The sequence below is a fragment of the Spironucleus salmonicida genome, chromosome 4 (genome assembly GCF_000497125.1).
Source record: "Spironucleus salmonicida strain ATCC 50377 chromosome 4, whole genome shotgun sequence".
NCBI classification, from domain to species: domain Eukaryota; phylum Fornicata; order Diplomonadida; family Hexamitidae; genus Spironucleus; species Spironucleus salmonicida.
This window is the reverse complement of record NC_090599.1, coordinates 1,452,543-1,470,858: the sequence shown is the minus strand read 5'-3', so window position 1 is coordinate 1,470,858 and position 18,316 is coordinate 1,452,543. Positions and strand designations below refer to the sequence as shown.

Genomic DNA, 18,316 nt, shown 5'->3' with positions numbered 1-18,316 from the left:
AATAATAGGTTTTCATATTCTCTTTATACCTAAAAAATGGACAGTCAACTTATTGCAATAATGAAAGTGTTTGAAAAATTCTCAAATGTGCATCGATAGAGGATACAAGCATTGTATTAGTAGCAAAATATGCTTTCCACGGAAAGCAACTTGTAGTCAAAACTTTGCTAATAGACAATTGAGCTGACCGCGACATAGCTAGCAAATCTTGAATAGGGAATCCTATTTTCACGAGAGATACAGAATAATGCATCTTAGATTTTAAAATCGAAGATTTAAGAGGACGATCTTGAAAAGTTAGCGTTTATCCAACTAGTTATTGAGAGTTATAAGTTTGCGCTTCCAGATTTAGCAGTGCTGGCCAAAAAATGTAAATGGAAGTTTCCTAGAAGCTAGTTTATTCAAGCAGAACTAGAATTGCCGATTGTTAATTAAGAATAAGAAGTTGTATAATAAGTATAAATGGACTAGGTACAAACAGTTTCTATATCTGCGCCTACACTAGATTTCTTAGATAAATGACTTATTATTTCACTCATTTTTATATATTTAATGTACAAATTCCTATTCAATTGCACCAATCTGCTGACCTGCTGCAAGCAGTGCCCAACCATTGACTCCTAGAAACTGTACCATTTTAATCCAAAAATCTGTAAAAGAGGCAGCTATTTAGTATTATGCTGACGTATAACAAGGTTTGAAGATTACTCCCTAAGATGCAAGTAAAAAAATTCCATGTGCACACTTAGCGAACTCGATTTCATCATTTTCTTAGCGTAGTTACTAAATTTTATGAACTTAAAGTAACCCTATAACTGATTACTTAGTCCAACTGAGTTCAAATCCGTTAAACTGCTTATAAAATTATTATAAATCTGGAGGTAAAACAAAGTTTTTTTGTTAATGTTAAGAGAGATGTTAAATAGAGACCCCAGGATTAAGGGTTAATAAAGAAATTGCATTCAGTTTATTAAGATTTTGGACGAGGATTTCAGGATTAATAAATTATCCTAAAATATCCATTTTTATACACGAATTATTTAGTTAACTAGATATTATTAGTATATATAGCAAAAATCGATACTTCACATAACCTAGCAAATTGTTTTCATGATATCTTTACCAGTTTTTAAGTCGCTAGCAATTATCTAAATTTCGAAATTTGGATCAGTTTTCTAAGCTTACCTTCTAATAACGTCGATACTGGCAAGCTCGCTATGAGTAATTGGACCAATATAAAATACTAGAAACTTGGGCTTCTCCGGAGATTCTGTGGTTAACTGTTTCTTATAAGTAACATTTCCTTACCATTAGCCAATTTGTTTTTTCTTGTCTTTAGATCCAAAAATCATCTCCTAAATATTCCTAACATTAATCGGTGTGATTCCAGTAAAAGGATAGCTTATTTACTGATAATCAATTTTTTCGTTATCTTTCTACTCTACAATGTGATATTCTTTAAAAATATCTTAATAAATCTGCTCCTAGTCAGTATTTGTAACTAATCCAAGTTTTTAAAACTGATTGAGTAAAGCCAATCCTTATAAACCATATGTCAAAGTGATGAGCTTCTTAATAGTAAATAAATCTTTTGCTTTAAGGCCTCCAACAGACATAGAAATTATCGAAAGATATTCTAAAACTGTCTGCAAATCTTTTCCACTGTTAATTTATTTAAAAACTAAATCGGTTTTACCACGCCCCCTACTATCTAAAATTTCTTTTTTAAGAAGAATTTCCTCACAATATACAGCATTCCGTGATTGTTATATTTTTAAAATTCGTTACGTGTGTTCATTAATGAAAACTGCTGCAGCTTCAGCTTTCTTGTAACCCTCAAATGCCTATGAAATTTCGCTGATAGGTCTCGATTTATCACCTTAAATTTCCTTACATTCCTTCACTTTTGCTTATGCATTTTTAGCCAAAATGGAAATTTTATCCCCTAAATTATTTATGTGAGTGTACTTACAATCTTGAACAACAATATCAAAGCAATCATAAATTGGCTGGTTATCTACTTTATTTTACTAAATTTTCAGATGTGAGTCCAATTGCTCCATATAAGACTAGCCTGTAACCATAACACTAAGCATATCGGTCAGACGATCAACAAAAATTACCTATTCAAATTTAATTTTATTAAATGTCAAATTCTCTTCCAAAACAAGTCTTTCTAAAGATTTTCCAGCTTATATTGCAATTTTCCCTCGTGCTTAAATACACTTGGCACCGCCCAGAACTTTAAGAGTCTAAAAAGCAATTTCTGCTATCTCTTAGACACAGTTAATCGAGAATCTAGACATATCATATTCAATATTTCTGGCGCTCAAAATAAAGCAGTTTGAATCATAAGATTGTGAGATATCGAAGTTAACGTTTTCGAATGTTAAAATTTTATCGATAACGTGGTGCTGCCGTAGAAAAGCATCAGAAGTAAGAGAAAGTTTTGGAGTTGAAAAAAGATGGAATTGTGCACTTGGAAGTTTTGCTGATATGGTTGAAATAATGCTAGTAATCACTGGTATTAAATGATTCTTTGAAATAAAGATAATAGTTGCATTAGTTTTGAATTTTTATGGAGAAATAGTAGGTGAAATAAGCATTATTTGGTATGGTTTAAATAGACTTAGATAATGATAGTTAACCTATTCCAGTTGATCTGGATCTATCAGTATATATAAGGCATCACTAATACAGTTTACAAGCAGCTGCGTCAAAATTTGAGTTGAATGTGTGAAAAGTTAATCCATAATAAATCGAATAGCTATTTATAGTATTATATAATATTAATATTATTTTAAAAGAGGTAAACTTGTAAATAGCTAGAACAAAATCTACAATTTGTATATTCTATTTATTATATATAATAAGAAATAAATAAAACAATTTTTTGTAGTATACAAATGGAAAACGAATAAAATAAGCCTGAAATCGACTGTTTGGAGTACACATATTAAAATTACAAAGAGTGTGTACCATTTGAACCTACAGAAACAGAGGAACCTTTACTATAATTTGATATTGTTTAGTAATAAAGTCTACTTTCTTCATTTGAGTAAATATCTAATTTATCATTATAGATATTGTAACAATCAATATAATCACTGGATATTTAATCAGATAAATAGGTTTAATAATATTTAGGTAGATAAGATCTGTATGATACGAGTTAGAATTCATAATAATAATTATAGATTCCATCAATAAAACCAAAAGCTCCAGAAGAGAAAGTAGCTTTCAGAAATTAGTAGGAGAAAAGTCACAAGTTTGATATAGATAAACAGAATGTTGATGTTAAAAAAAGGCCACAGGGCTCAGAATAAAATACCTGGTCAGAGATTGAAATATAATTATTAGAACAAGCAATATCGTAATTTGGTTTGTCTTCATGGTAAGAAGTGGCTTCATATATTAATTCTTAGTCTAATTGTGTTTAAAAATCAGCAAATTAATGTAATTAAAGGTGGAATAGAGTTAGTAATCCTTCCCTTAAAAAAGGAAAATGGACAGAAGCAGAAGACAAAAGATTATTAGAATCATGTTTATAATGCGAGCCTAAAAAATGGGTGCAAATTGCGGAAAAATTAGGAGGTAGAACTGATATATAGGTCAGATATCGATTAGCTAAGGTGGGACACAAATTTATATAATTTGGTTTGCTCACTTCGGAATATATGCCATGAGATTCTATTTATTATTATATAATTATTAGTCTATATATGTATAATGAAATTTTAGTCACTGCCTACTCAAAAAATTTTTATCGGGCCTCGTAGTTCTTTTGCATATATATAAAAAATATTCTTATTATGTGTTCTAACAATAATTAGTATCGCAGTGGTTTGCCTTATAAGCATGTTTTGTTTGTATTCATCCACACGTCCCTTATTTGCAGAATTTGTTCCTTAATTAGGTATTACTTTAAGAGCCAATAATGTAGCAGAACTGGATATAACTTAACAATTCAAACTTATTGCTAGAGTTTACACTTCATTAGGATACACATCAGATTTTATAAACTTTGATACAGAGGCAACAGATATAAATCTACATATTAAGGCCCAAACTCGTTTTCCATTTAGATGTAATGTGACAAAAACTAACTGCGCAGTAGAAATTATTCAGCGTGAAATTTTAACAACAAATGTAGTACCAGGTAAATCCACAGTTACAATTGTAAAAGCAAATTCAGATATTATTTTTACAGAGTTTAGTATTATTATTATTACCATAAGTATTATTTTTACATTCTGGTGTATGTGGATAGCAAGCTTTTAACTGTGTAAAAACAGAATAGATAGCGAATTTGAAACAGACCATGAAGTAAGATGTGTGGTGAGAAACCTAGTAATTTGATTATTATTAAAATTGATAATATTAAATCTTTATAATTATATATTTGATTCTAGTTTAAAAATATTATAGGAATATAAAAATCAATATGAAATAATGAAAGTGTGGTATATAGTATTATACCTTTTATAGTAGGTTTATTAATAGATTTATATAAACTCAATATAGCTATATAATAATTAATATAAATTTTCTAAAAGATCTGTGCGATTTATTACCCTTCCATTAAAAAATGTCAGTCGCTGATACTTTGATACCTATTATCAATAGTCTTTAGGATGTTTTCTCAACACTATCAGCTGATAAATAAACAATTGATTTACCTCAGATTGTTGTCGTTGGCTCGTAATCTGCAGGTAAGTCATCGGTTCTTGAGGCTATTTGTGGCCGTGATTTTTTACCTCGTGGTTCTGGTATCGTTACTAGAAGACCCCTTATTTTATAGCTCAATTAAACTAAAGGCCAAACTATCAGAGATGATAAAGGTAAAGAGTATCTTGAATGGGGTGAATTTTTACATACTGGTGACAAGAAGTTTATCCATTATGAAGACATCTGTAAAGAAGTAGTTGAAGAAACGGATCGCGTTACAGGAGCAAATAAGAATGTTTCGTCTGTCCCTATCCGTTTAAAACTTTTTTCCCCTTCGATGATCCCTCTTACTTTAGTTGATCTTCCTGGTTTAGTTAAGAATGCTTTACCAGGATAGCCTCCCGATATTGACGTTTAGATCTCTAGGTGTGTTATGGAGTATATTGGTAGACCCAATGCTATTATTTTGGCTGTATGCGCTGCCAATGCTGATCTTGCTACTGCTGATGCTTTAGATGCTGCTAGAAAAGTTGATCCTAATGGAGATAGAACTGTTGGTGTTTTGACTAAAATCGATATCATTGATAAAGGCACTGAGTAAAATATTGTAAAGATATTAAACAACGAAGACTATCATTTAAAATTAGGTTGGGTCGCTGTATAAAATAGATCTCAGAAGGACATTGATAATAATAAATCTATTTCAAAACATCTTAAAGATGAAGCTGGTTTCTTTGCAGGCCATGAGTTTTTCAGAACTATTGCCTCTCGCCAAGGTGTAGCATATTTGACTAAAAGATTGAATTAAACTTTAGTAAACCATATTTAAATGACTTTGCCTGATATCAGAATGAGAATTTAAACATAATTAGATAAGTACAACAAAGAAATGACAATGTATGGTTCAATGCCAGACGATAGATCTTCTAAAGAACGTTTACTATTGGGTATGATTTCGAATTATGAGAAAGAGTTTAGAAATGTATTAGACGGTACTTCTGCATCAGCTTCTAAATAAGAACTTGTTGGTGGTGCTCGTATTTCCTATATTTTCACAGTTGTCTTACCTAAAATGTTTGACACGATCTCTATTAATGATTTATTAAACGGAGAAGATGTTAGAACTTTGATTAAAAATTCAAATGGTACACGTTCTGGTATATTCTTATCTGAGTCTGCCTTTGAATTATTGGTTACTAAAATTGTTCGTCAGTTAGAAGGGCCATGCAAGCAATGTGTTATGTTGGTACGTAACGAACTTATTGCCATTGCTAAAGCTATTCCGGATGATTCTATGAAGAAATACAAGAAGATGGTTAGAGAATTAGTTAATATTGCATGTGGTTTAATTGACGATCTTGCTAAGCCAACGTCTAGATTCTTATAGGATGCTATTACTTCAGAACTTTCTTATATCAATACTAACCATCCTGATTTCATATAATCATAAGAGTTTAGAGATTCTTTAGATAACCAACGTTCCATGGCAGGCGGCAATTTTACTGGTTAAAACAATGATCCATTCGTCTCCTAGGAAGGTTCTACCCCTATGGGTCCTCCAATGGGAGGTCCTATGGCACCAGGTGGTCCTCGTCCACCAATGGGACCACCAGGAGGCCCATAAGGTGCTCCAGGTGGACCTCCTTAAATGGGTCCTCCAGGAGGCCCACGTTAACCTCCTCCTCCTAATATGGGTGGTCCTCGTCCTAATGGCCCACCAGGCGGTCCTTAAGGCGGCCCACAATAAGGTAGACCATAGTAAGGTCCTCCAGCTGGATTTGTTCCAGAGTCCATTAAGGCTGCAGGTCCTTTAACTTAAGCTGAAAAGCTTGGTGTCGAGTTAATTCCTCGTCTCATGAAAAGCTACTTTACGATTGTCAGAAAAAAGGTTGAAGACTCTGTACCAAAAGCAATTATAGCATTCTTAGTTAAGGCTTCGAAAGAGTAATTATAGGAAACTTTAGTTCGCAGATTATACGCTGCTGAGAAATTAGACGAATTACTATATGAAGATCCAATAATCCGTGAAAAGCGTGCTGCTGCTAGAGAAATGATTAATGTGCTATCACGTGGTTAGACGATATTAGAGAAAATTGGAGAAATTCGTAATATTGAGGATGTTAAGAAAAATGCTAGTAAGGCTGAGGAGGATAAGGAATGAGCAAATTCTATTTTACTTTCATTATATTTTATTATCTTTTCTTTTTCCATTCCACAATGGGTAAAAACGCCTAACGACGAGCAAAATTAAAAGTTATTTCTAAGAACGACGGGAGAAAGATATCAAATTAAATATATAATGATAATTTTGATAACCATATTAAATTTTAAGAACGAGATCTTGCAGCTGATGAATATTTCTAGGTTAATAATGATTTAGGCCCTCCTTACCATGTTATTATGGATACATCCTTCTTAAATTATTCAATAACATATAGATTAGATTTAATCAATGAGTGTATTAAATGTTTATCAGCAAAAGTAACGCTTTATGTTACAGATTGTGTCATGTCAGAATTAGAAAAAAATGCTCACAGATTTGGAATTGCACTTAAGCTAGCTAAAGATCCGAGAGTCAAACGGTTAAAATGTACTCATTAAAATATAGGATATGCTGATGATTGTTTATGTAAAAAAGCCGAAGATCATAGATGCTATATGATAGCAACTAATGATAGAGAGCTACGTCGTCGTGTTAGAAAGATTCCTGGTATTCCATTATTATATGCAAAAAGAGGAAGAGTCGAAATAGAAAGACTACCAGAAGCAGACATGTTGTGAGATCAAATGTTTTAATCATATTAGTAATCTACTTATTTAATTATCGTTTGAAACATAAAGAACATCTCCTTACTTTTAAGCATCTTAACATATAATTTATCCTAAATTTAACCCTTCTAGGGATAGCAATATAACATTAATACCAGTAAACACTGCACATTTTTCTGCACCTACATAAACAGCTTTTACTATTGGAATATGAATTTAAAATATAATTTTCTGGTTATTTATTAATAATACATCATATTTATTATTTAAATAAACAAAATATTCGCCATAATAATCAAAATCAATGTAACAGTTATTTTAAAATAAGAATTTAAATCCATTTTTATGTCTAGTTGATAATTCCTTAACAGTTAAAATATATGGAAGTTTAACAGATAAGATTGCACTATTTAAGTTATATACTTATAGTATCTTTCCATAGTAGTTGCAATGAAACATCTTAGCAGCTGATATTGCAAAGAAGTCCAATTCTTAAAGAACTAAAAACTTAATTTAAAGGTCAAATACTTCTTACTAAAATTACAACTATGATGGGCAAGCTATAATTGTAGTATTATCTTTTGTTAGTATTTCTAATGTTGATCCTCTAGAAATAATAGCAAAAGAAGAATTAATAGAAAAAACACTTGACATCGATACCTAGAAGCTATGACAATTGAGGTTTATAATTAGATTTGAATCTGTTTAGATAATATAATTGTGTTAGAAAATTTTAAACTGTTTGACTTCATGATTGAATGATCTAAGATAGCTTACTTAAAGTGTATTGAATGAAACTGGACATCGACAAATAGGGCAAGAGCTATTTTCGTTAATCCAAGGCTAAATACAGTTTTTATGAAATATATGAGAGCATGTTAATTAAGAAATGTTAGAAGATAGGGCTTCAAAACATATTGAACACTATTCCATCTTAAGATATTAAACTATTATGTCACTTATTACAATAACTAAATTGAAACTTCGGTTATATAGACGTGTATAATAAATATAATAATATTTAAGTAAAAAATGAATATCAATGATTTATAAAATAAGACTGACTAAGACTGTGAGATAAATATTGTATAGTGGATGTAGTAATAACGAAGTCAATAAGCACCTTTTGTGCTTAAAAAATTAGAAATAGAAGATAAAAATAAACTACCAGATTTGATTCCGTTAAAAACATCTTCTAAGTTGTAAATTAGAAATTTGTCTAATATTAAGTGAAATAAGCAAACAAATCATTGTTCTAAAGCACTATTAACTCCACATACATAAAAAGGTGAAGTTCCTATTTTTTCTATATATGATTAAACACAGTGCAAAGGCTCTCCTGCATGGTCTGCCAATAATTATCTCATTTATGCCTCTCCGCCGCTTTTTGCTTATATTTAAGTCAAAAATTCTGTTGCGTATTCCCACATCTATTTTTCTGTATTACCTTCAACCACAACATCCAGACCAAAATTTTAACAAATACTAACATAAACTTAATTCATCTTTATTAACTTAAGTTCATTTCTAAGTGTTGAGAAGAATTAATTACGAAGGCCATTCATAAAGTAATAATTTCTTGATATTTCAATAGATCTGTCTTGCACTATACATTTATAAGCCCTAACTAGTAATGTTCTGTTATGCGTCAAAAATCTAGGTGTATAACCAAATGTTAACTAGTTAAGTTCGAATTAAAAACTTTAACCCATCTTGAGGAGAACTATGCTACATTCAAATGTTCCTTTATAATTTAATCTTTTCAATGTTTCAGTTAGTTAAAACACAAAAACATCAAATGATTCTTTAGGAACTAATCTCCAATACGACTATTCTATTGGTGAAAACGATCCTGCGGACATAGTATGACCAAACTGAACATATGATCTTGCTGATTCTTCGACATATTAAAATCTTGGTGATTGTCCATGAATAGTCATATTGAAAGATAAATATCGATATATTTAGGCTTCAGTATAGTAAGGACATAAAACAGCGCCATGTTTTTAATAAAACTCAGTAGAATTTACATTTTAAAATACTTTAAATGGAGCTTTATTAAGGTAATGGGTTATACCAATCCCTCCAAGTTAATTATAAACTAAATCTGCACCTGGTGCTGATACCATCAGATCTGGTCGTAAAATATAGGTTGGAGCAATAAAATTTTCGTTAGATGTATATTATATTAACTATTATTCAATATCAAGATATGGATTAATAGATCTAAATTTTATTAAAGTTTTTTATGCAGTCTCATGTAAAGCAGTCATAATACCAGAAAACCGCATTAAATCAAAGCATACTTAGTGGATAGGAAGTCGAGTTTCTTTTAAGACTTGAAATAACCTTACATTTAATTATTGCTCAGTTGTTAATGTTTAAAATACTATATCAGGCTAAATTTTGTCAATTAATTCTTACATTTTATCTGCTAATATGTTGAGATTATTTTTAAGCTATAGTATAAAAAGCTATGGAACACTAACATTCAATGCAGAAAGTTTACCGATATAATCAATAGTTTATATATTAATTATATGTAATCGATGTAATGCACCGCCTTGTTAGTTATGTATAGCATCACACGCGTTAAAAACTGGACTCTCTGGTATCTTGGTATCGTTGGTTGAAATAACACAAAGGGTAACCCTAGGATCTATTAACAACGTCAATATCTTATCATCTAAAATATAATCTTCTTACTTATCTTCTAATAAAATGTTTGGAATAATAATCATATCATCTGTTATAAAAACAAAAATGAGTATTTTTTAGTCTGTATGTTAGTCTCTATGATCATACCAGAATTCAATATCCAATAAAGGCAAATCGATTGAGTTAAAAAGGGACATTTGTAAATTGTGCTAATTTTCAGATAGATGGTTGTTTAATCTACTATAATACGGCTGACAATCAACAACGAATCGTTCCTATGTTTTAACAAAATTCTATTCTAAAATACTGAATTTCTGAGACATTATACTGCTAAATTTTTCTTTACACTAAATAAATTTGAAATAATTTTATATGATAAATGCAGCTGCAAGTTTTTTACGTAATTCTGAATCTTTCTTGGCTCTTTCTTATTCTAATTATTATTAACGCAATTTAGCTTCGTGAAGTCTACGCTATTATTCTGCTGTATTATCCACGACTCTTTCAACCAACATATCGCCTATTCCATTTTTATCAATCATGATTTTATTAAAATATAAATCCAAACCTGCCTAAATAAGCATATCCCCTAATAAAATACCATCAGCAAATTAGCATTCTGACATTATTTACCCTATAATATAGCTTATTTCTGCAGACGCGAATGCATATTTCTAAAATAGTCCCTTATATACCACATTTCGTACAATTTCATTATCAGCAATATTCAGTTCAAAATTTTGCTAAACGTCATTAAACAGAATACGATCTTAAAATGTAGATTGTAATCCTAATTCCTCTTATTATTCAATAAAAATATCCATCATTTTGTTGATTTCGCTTGTTTTGTAGTTACGCTTATGCGTGATTTATGTCCAATGCTGAACGGCCACAATGTCGTCCTTTTCGCTCCCAATATTCTCCTCTACTATTTCTAAGTCCAGTTGATTTAGGTCCTCATCGTGGAGCTGAACTTGTTGTAACTGTCGGGTTTTTACCATTTCCATAACCTCTAAATCTACTGTTTCTTAGTCTTGCAACCGCACTCTTGCCATATCTGCAAACGCTTTTTGGTGCGGTGATTGCTTCAAATCGACGGATTTTACTTTTTACGGAGATACTGTTTTTGTAACCAAAATATCTTTTCCATCCTCGCCTGGGACAGCTAATACGGGAGAGAGATCGAAGTTCTGTGGTAACTCACGTCTTAACTGCAGGTTATACATGCCGTGCTTCTGGATATCATGAACTGTTAAATTCTAGTAGTGATCCTACGTTTGGTACCTGTTTAGCGGAGAATAAAAATTATGAGGGTTATTATAAGCATTTAACTACTTTAATCGTTCAATTTATGGATTTGGGAGCGCTTTCAGTGAGTTCATTTCAGCTCTTGCAAGTTATTGAAAATTTGGTTTACGTGTGTTCACACCTGGAGCTAAAGATCCATTTTCTAATACTGGTATGATCTACTTAGGTAGAGGCTTCTCTAGTGCTCTTTAAATAGCGAATTTTGCAGGTTTGTGAGATATCATGCTTTTAGGTCTTGATTATGTACCTTGGGGCTGATAATTGGTCATTTAAATAATTTATTTCTTCTACAATGATGGGGGTGGTGCGTCTAGGTAAATTTGGATATCTGCAAGTGTCTGCTCTATTCTAATTTGCATTTTTTGATTGCATTTATTAAAAAATATTATATAATAATATTTATAAATATATTTTAAATGAACTAAAACGAGTTAAATTAATTATAACTGATATTTGACTCACATGATAGTAAAAAATAAAACTCTGTCGATATGTGGTAATTGCGTAAAATATTAAAAGAATATGGAATCGAACTGTCTGACGATGATTTGTTTTCGTTACTAATTGATTCTGAAATTATAAATGATGGTCAGCTTACCTTCAATAATTTAGTTTAGCTTATTTAGTAGTTAAAGAGGAGAAACTTTGATTCTGAAATGGATTCCGAAATTCATTTTAGTTGGATTGCGTTGGGTGGAAATTAAGATAAATCAGGCTATATATAAGTTAATTAATTTTAAAGTGCAGTTATGTAGTTAGGTCTCAACATAAATGTTGAATTGATATTAATTAAACAGACTGAGAAAAAGTAACAATTGTAGATGGAAGGTAAAAAGTTATTTGTGCCAACTTAACTTGATTTTGAAGAGTATAAAACGGTAGTTACAGAAAGCAGAAATGAAATTTTGATGTGAACACATCTTTATTCCTTTTAGTTAACAACGGAAGATTTTTGTAATAGTAATTTATATTTATTAATTACCGTGAAAATATGTACATTGAAAATATTATTATAATAGTATTATATATTATATTATAAGTATTAAAATATCCCAATTTTAATCCGCAATGCCAATTACTTCAGCTATTGAATTGATTCGTATTATTAATCCATAAGATCTAGATAGTATCAGAGCACTATTCTCTGGAAATTTAATCAGCTTAGAATATTTTACACGTACTATTTAGACTTTTATTCCTAAAAATTATTTAGAAACAGAAGATTAAATGGAAGAGATAGTTTGCGCTATTATTGATATGTTTGAAGAAATTGACTCTGATGCAGACGGTTTTATTACTTGGAACGATTTTATTTCATATTATTCAGAAGCATCATAAGAGCCAACAGATCCAGTTTAGGAGCTACCAAAAAGTTAGATTATTTTCTAATAAATGCAACATTCAGCAACTAGTTCATCCGGAAAAACTGCTAAGGTTTTAATCGAATCTATTTTACCTAACAATGCAGAGTTTACTGAAATACCGGGAACTACTATATCAGCTATTCATATTTTCAACGAAAATTATTATTTTATAACAGATATAGGAGTTTTTGTTTCTGATTCAACATTTCTATTTCCAAAACTTATATTTGAACCTACTGCTCCTGTTTTATAAGGTGATTCTGCTTAAAAACGAGTTTTTAAACTGGATGATCGCACCAAAGAGAGATTGGAAACATAAGCTATGAGAAAGCTTAGTGCAATGGGTGTAGATACACAGAGTATTGACGTTTATGGAGGATTAAAAGTATAAAGTAAAGAGGAAGAGTTTGACAGAAACGAATTATTAAGAGGAATTGGTCGTTAACCAATTAATTAATTATCACCGATTGTATGCTCAGTTTTATTATCTCCTTTACCATTATTAATGGTTTGTATGCGTTAGCCTTTGTTTGTATTTATTTCACTTTCAGGGACATAAGGTGCATCAGAGCCTTAAAAACTAGCATCTCCGGCCTCATCTTTGTATTGGTGTGCATAAAAAGAAATGCTATTTATTGGTCATAACTCAGGAGCAGTTTCAGCTTATAAAATTAAATTACAAAAGAAAAAACATTCAATTATGGCATTTTTAGAAGAAGTTAATAAATAATAATTAGTTTCCGGGGATCCAATTGAATAAATTCATAAAATCTGCAAGGACAGGAATATCACGTTGGATGAAATTCCAAAAGAGGATTTGATCAGAATATATCCAGAACTTAGACAAGAAATTGTAGATATCAGCATTGAAGACCCTGAAGCTTAATTAGAAAAGGAAAGAAAACGATATCTTTCTAAAATTGATGTAAGTAAATTGATGCAGTTAACTTCTAAAGATGTAGAAATAAAACACTTAATAACAGATAAAATTTTTAATCCGCATGTATCTACAATGGAGTCACATGAGATTAAGCCATCTTCTGTAATTCTTGAAGATCCTACTGCTTATATAGAATCTATTGCATAACCTGGACCTTTATAAACCGCAATAAAAGAAAAGAAGCATGGAGGTGTATAAATTGATGTTGATGCTTAATTTTTGTGTGCATAGTATATTGTAAATGAAAGTGTAAGAAAAATTTAAGGTGACTTTGGTCATTGGGAAAATAAAATTACTGATGGTAATTTTAGATTAGTAGTTGCAGGAGGCGACGGTTCTATTACAGTTTGTGATGAGTATCTTAATGTTATAACAACATTCCCAGAGTTACATAAAGAGGGTATAGTATCTCTTCATGTTGTATAGGATAATATTACATCAATTGGATATAATAATGTTTATTAAATTGGACCTATGGCGGTTTAGTAATAGTTTATTGGAAAATGTATTTTACCTGAAGATGCCCCTGATTATTCAACATCAGAAGTTGGTAAGCATAGTTAATATGGAAAAGTTAAAATTGATATAACTGAATCAAAATTAATGAAAGGTGAGTTATTAAAAACATAAAAACATATTAGATTGATTTAGCCACCAAGACCAGGGTAGCCAATAATAACTTCATTCCAAATGGGTAATATTATTGGAGTAGTTGATCATGATTATATCGTAACTTTATTCCATGCTATATCTGGTGCCCATCTAACAAGAACAACTTTATCTCTACCTAATATTCATGGCCTTAAATTTGGACAGTGTTTTTATAATTTTAATAGAGATATGGGTTTTATTCCAATAGGTAAGCATATGTTATATATTAAGGCCATTGCTAATGAAGAGATTGGAGAAACGGGTGTTGTATGGAATATACTGAACGATATCGAAAAAGAGGAACGAAAGGCAAATAAGGAAGAATAGTTAGATGATCCAAGTGTGAAAGTTAGTAATAAGGTTCCAGTTGGATCAATATCGACTGTTATTTAAGGTATGGTTGTAAATTAATAGATTCATGAGTTTGCGATTATTTCTGGAGATTTTGAAATTACTTTTTATAGTTTGCTATCTGGTTAACCTATTCGTGTTGTTAATATTTAAACTATTTCAAAGACTATTTCATAAGACGGATAAGATACTGAAGAGATACCAACTGAATACACCACTATAGAATCAAATGATAATGCACAGTATTTTACAGAAAACCATGTTGCAGCAAATGCGAATAATATTTCTCATATCTCTGATAATGTAGATAGAGACAGAATAGATCACCCTAAAGATATTAACTCTTTACTAACACAAAAAAAGTAATATGTGAGCTCTATACCTAAACAATTAGACCCTATTTAAATGTTGAAAGCAAAGGAGAAATAAAATCTTCTATAAATCTTAGGACAAAAAATCCTTTCTATTTTTACTGATATTAAGTCAAGAATTTTATTTGTTGTTGGAACCAAAGGTGTTCTTACATTTTATTGGAAAACTGGATGCCTATTTGATTATAGTGGCGTTGGTGTTTTAGGTAGATAACTGCTAAATGTTGAAAATGATCTGGCATTAAGTTCAGTGGGTAATCCATTCAACGAATAAACATAAAAAGCTTAGTAAACTATGTAGCAAAATGCCTAAAGTGCTGGTGGTGGATTTTAGTCGTATTCCCTTAACTTAGATCTTAGCATTATTCTTCAAAGAGATAACTAAATTAGAAGTAACATTTAAGGTATTACAAGATCTATGATGACTGCTTCTGATCCACAACGTCATGTTGTATTTCTATATGATTAACTTAATCCTTTAGAGGTGCGAGCAATTTCAGTTTCTCCTTCAGCAGATTACATTGCTGGCAAAATTAACAGCCGAATTCTCATGAACTTGAATATTACATACCAGCAAAAAATGCTAGATCCTTGTTATAAGCTTAAAATGCGTGCAATTTCTTACTTTTCGTAAAAGCAAGCATTTTTAGGAAAAGTTAGAGCCCAATAAGATTATTCGAAGATCCTGAGGATTATTCCGGATTTTTTACAAAATTAAGGATACTAAGGTCTAGACAAATTCAACGACAACAACAATATCTCATATTACAAAAAAATGTTGTCACTCTATTTGAATGAAAACCAAACTTATGAGGAAGCCCACTAGTCGCAGGTGACGGTTATTGAAGCCTCTCCTGAACTAGCTCTTTTAGCGATCGGAACCAACGATTCGAGAGTTCAACTTTTCGATACTTCATCTATCAAATTCCTCAGGTAGGGCGTAATTTACCTACCAAAATTTGCAAATTCATCAGCAGTCACTGCAATCAAGTTTATGGGCTCTCTACCGCTTATTTTTATCTGCTTATCAAATGGTCAGTGCTTTATTTACACCGTCAGACCGCTCATTCCGGCAAACATCCTAATTTGCTCATTCAACCACTCTTCCTACGCTCCGATTTCCATTCCAAGCAACAACAACCCGTACGAAAATTATATCAGAAAGGCACGTTCAGTGCAGCGTTTCCTGCTCCCCTACACCGATGAAAGCGTTGCAGTCCAAAACCAGCTGACCAGCGAAAATGAGTTCATCAAGCACCTCTTTTTCCACCACTGTCCAGAGATGAAGAGCTCAATTTACTTCCAAAACGACGATGCGAGCCTCGAAACTGAGAATATTTTCTAGTCTGGAGCACCGAATTTGCGCCAGTCGACGTCGCAGTCGCAGTCTAAAATGCCACCACAACCGATCTAAACAGAGGGCTAAAGCGGACAAAAGGAAGCATTCAGGCAGCCAGAATCGGCATTTTCCACCACCGAAGATAACAAGATTTTGGCGTTCCGGAGGGCGTACGTGAACATGCCAAACTCGCGTCTGAGCGTTTCAACGGCTGGGAATACGGACCTCTCGCCAGACGATCTCGAAAATGCTACCCCGGCACAGGCCGTTCACCAGTCAAAAATCCCGATCCCTAGTCAAACAAATTCGCTCGCCAGTTCAAATCAACCGCTTAATAATTCTAATTTCCACTCCTCAAAACTCCCGTCCACCTCCCCGTCCACGCCTAAAAATTTCATTATTTGCAAGCAAATTTTATGTAAAAGGAGCGCGATATAGGGCCCATTGTAGAGCACGCTTTAGCTAGCTACGAAACAGGGAAAAATGCGCAAGTTGGTCGTCAAAATACGTGCCGCTTGCCAGATTATCAGTGTGACGCGGAACTGTTTTTTGGACTTTTTAGAAACTAATTTGAGTGTTTTAGTGTCAAAAACTGCAGCAGATTATGAGAAATTGAAGAGGAAACCTGTAGAATTTGATCTCACTGATATGCTTTTAAACGGTAAAAATGTAAAAAAGTCGGAGCAAATAATAAATTCTGTGCAGATCAGCGACAAAACGAAAAAGATAATTTCAGATTTCTAGAAGTCGCGATTTTATACTAAAAACTCGAAATAGGAGGATGATTATGACGAGAAATTTGTAACCTTGACTGCTGCTGAGCAAGAAGACATCACAACCGAAAAAAAGGGCTTTTTATACCGTAAATTGCAGTAAAATGGTAAAGAAGTAAATCTACCAGTTCGTAAAATCGCTCTTGAGGGTCTAAAGAACAATGTCAGTGTTAGTTAGGTAGTATTTTGTTAGAAAAAGCAGATTTTGCTTGTCGGTGATGAGCAGGGATTTGTGACGTCGTACGATATTTCTAAGCTGATTAAAAATGTAAATGCGCAGGAGATTTCAATGAAGACAAAATATATATAGGACCCGTAAGGTGGACCACCACAAGAAATAATTTTGGGCTTCAATGAGCAAAAAATTGAAAAAACACTTTTCACCGAAGAGTATTCTGGTAAAGTTATACCTTTATTGCATGCGCACGAAAATTTGGTTATAAATTATAGTGTTCGGTGCGATCGTGAGGGGATCTCCTATTTATAATTATTGACAGGGACGAAAGAGCCTGCATTTTTGGTTATTGGCGAATCTCGTAGAGCTACAATTTATGATTTTAAAACTTCTAAGTTATTTGGAATGTGTCAGAGAGTTACTTTAGATGCACCTCCAAGTAATTGGGAAAAAATGTTTTTCAGTGAAATTACTTAAGAAAAAGAAAAATCAATCACCTAGAAGAAGTCAAATAAACTTACTCTAAATGAGTTAAGCCCATCATCACCATTAGCTGAAGTTATGCCTTATTAGCGATTAGAAATACCGCCTCCTAATTCTTATCCTTGGAGGTACATGCCGACAGTTAATTTTACAGATACTGTTTCGTCGTCTGCAATTTCATTAAATTCTAATTAAGTGGTGTAAAAGACTACTAGGATTATCTAGTAATCAATTCCAGTACCATCCTTGGATGCTGATCCAGCTAGAGCATTGCTAAAAAGCACTGGACTTAACCCTACGATATTAGACAAGCATAAAAATTCTTGGACTGTTAGAGCATTAATTTCTAAAGCTACTGGAGGATAATTGGATTCATCGATGGAATAAAGCAAAGAAATTATGAATAGATTGAGTTATACTAAATCAAGACTTGATGAAGAAGATTTGGAATGAGTAATTTAATAAA

At 31.9% G+C, this 18,316-nt stretch overlaps 11 protein-coding genes across 11 annotated transcripts; 7 read left to right on the top strand and 4 right to left on the bottom strand. All coding sequences in view use genetic code 6, as the record gives it.

Moving 5' to 3' along the window:
- Window positions 1-36: 36 nt before the first annotated feature.
- On the top strand, window positions 37-522 carry SS50377_24432 (uncharacterized protein; the record flags this gene model as incomplete). The annotated part of the gene is made up of 1 exon (XM_067908273.1): window positions 37-522. One exon carries the CDS (start codon window positions 37-39, stop codon window positions 520-522), a length of 486 nt encoding a protein of 161 aa, XP_067765247.1.
- A 9-nt stretch (window positions 523-531) lies between these two features.
- On the bottom strand, window positions 532-1,023 carry SS50377_24431 (uncharacterized protein; the record flags this gene model as incomplete). Its single annotated transcript, XM_067908272.1, has 1 exon — window positions 532-1,023. One exon carries the CDS (start codon window positions 1,021-1,023, stop codon window positions 532-534), a length of 492 nt encoding a protein of 163 aa, XP_067765246.1.
- Window positions 1,024-1,085: 62 nt separating this feature from the next.
- On the bottom strand, window positions 1,086-2,753 carry SS50377_24430 (Sec1 family protein; the record flags this gene model as incomplete). Its single annotated transcript, XM_067908271.1, has 1 exon — window positions 1,086-2,753. One exon carries the CDS (start codon window positions 2,751-2,753, stop codon window positions 1,086-1,088), a length of 1,668 nt encoding a protein of 555 aa, XP_067765245.1.
- Window positions 2,754-2,906: 153 nt separating this feature from the next.
- On the top strand, window positions 2,907-3,686 carry SS50377_24429 (Myb-like DNA-binding domain-containing protein; the record flags this gene model as incomplete). Its single annotated transcript, XM_067908270.1, has 1 exon — window positions 2,907-3,686. The coding sequence occupies one exon, from the start codon at window positions 2,907-2,909 to the stop codon at window positions 3,684-3,686; it is 780 nt and encodes a 259-aa protein (XP_067765244.1).
- A 43-nt stretch (window positions 3,687-3,729) lies between these two features.
- Window positions 3,730-4,359, top strand: SS50377_24428 (uncharacterized protein; the record flags this gene model as incomplete). The annotated part of the gene is made up of 1 exon (XM_067908269.1): window positions 3,730-4,359. The coding sequence occupies one exon, from the start codon at window positions 3,730-3,732 to the stop codon at window positions 4,357-4,359; it is 630 nt and encodes a 209-aa protein (XP_067765243.1).
- A 229-nt stretch (window positions 4,360-4,588) lies between these two features.
- SS50377_24427 (Dynamin) lies at window positions 4,589-6,829 on the top strand (the record flags this gene model as incomplete). Its single annotated transcript, XM_067908268.1, has 1 exon — window positions 4,589-6,829. One exon carries the CDS (start codon window positions 4,589-4,591, stop codon window positions 6,827-6,829), a length of 2,241 nt encoding a protein of 746 aa, XP_067765242.1.
- A 56-nt stretch (window positions 6,830-6,885) lies between these two features.
- Window positions 6,886-7,449, top strand: SS50377_24426 (putative rRNA-processing protein FCF1; the record flags this gene model as incomplete). Its single annotated transcript, XM_067908267.1, has 1 exon — window positions 6,886-7,449. The coding sequence occupies one exon, from the start codon at window positions 6,886-6,888 to the stop codon at window positions 7,447-7,449; it is 564 nt and encodes a 187-aa protein (XP_067765241.1).
- A 15-nt stretch (window positions 7,450-7,464) lies between these two features.
- On the bottom strand, window positions 7,465-8,370 carry SS50377_24425 (putative RING finger domain and U-box domain; the record flags this gene model as incomplete). The annotated part of the gene is made up of 1 exon (XM_067908266.1): window positions 7,465-8,370. One exon carries the CDS (start codon window positions 8,368-8,370, stop codon window positions 7,465-7,467), a length of 906 nt encoding a protein of 301 aa, XP_067765240.1.
- Window positions 8,371-8,684: 314 nt separating this feature from the next.
- On the bottom strand, window positions 8,685-11,762 carry SS50377_24424 (uncharacterized protein; the record flags this gene model as incomplete). Its single annotated transcript, XM_067908265.1, has 1 exon — window positions 8,685-11,762. One exon carries the CDS (start codon window positions 11,760-11,762, stop codon window positions 8,685-8,687), a length of 3,078 nt encoding a protein of 1,025 aa, XP_067765239.1.
- Window positions 11,763-11,819: 57 nt separating this feature from the next.
- SS50377_24423 (Dynein light chain) lies at window positions 11,820-12,317 on the top strand (the record flags this gene model as incomplete). The annotated part of the gene is made up of 1 exon (XM_067908264.1): window positions 11,820-12,317. The coding sequence occupies one exon, from the start codon at window positions 11,820-11,822 to the stop codon at window positions 12,315-12,317; it is 498 nt and encodes a 165-aa protein (XP_067765238.1).
- A 154-nt stretch (window positions 12,318-12,471) lies between these two features.
- On the top strand, window positions 12,472-18,303 carry SS50377_24422 (uncharacterized protein; the record flags this gene model as incomplete). Its single annotated transcript, XM_067908263.1, has 1 exon — window positions 12,472-18,303. One exon carries the CDS (start codon window positions 12,472-12,474, stop codon window positions 18,301-18,303), a length of 5,832 nt encoding a protein of 1,943 aa, XP_067765237.1.
- Window positions 18,304-18,316: the final 13 nt, after the last annotated feature.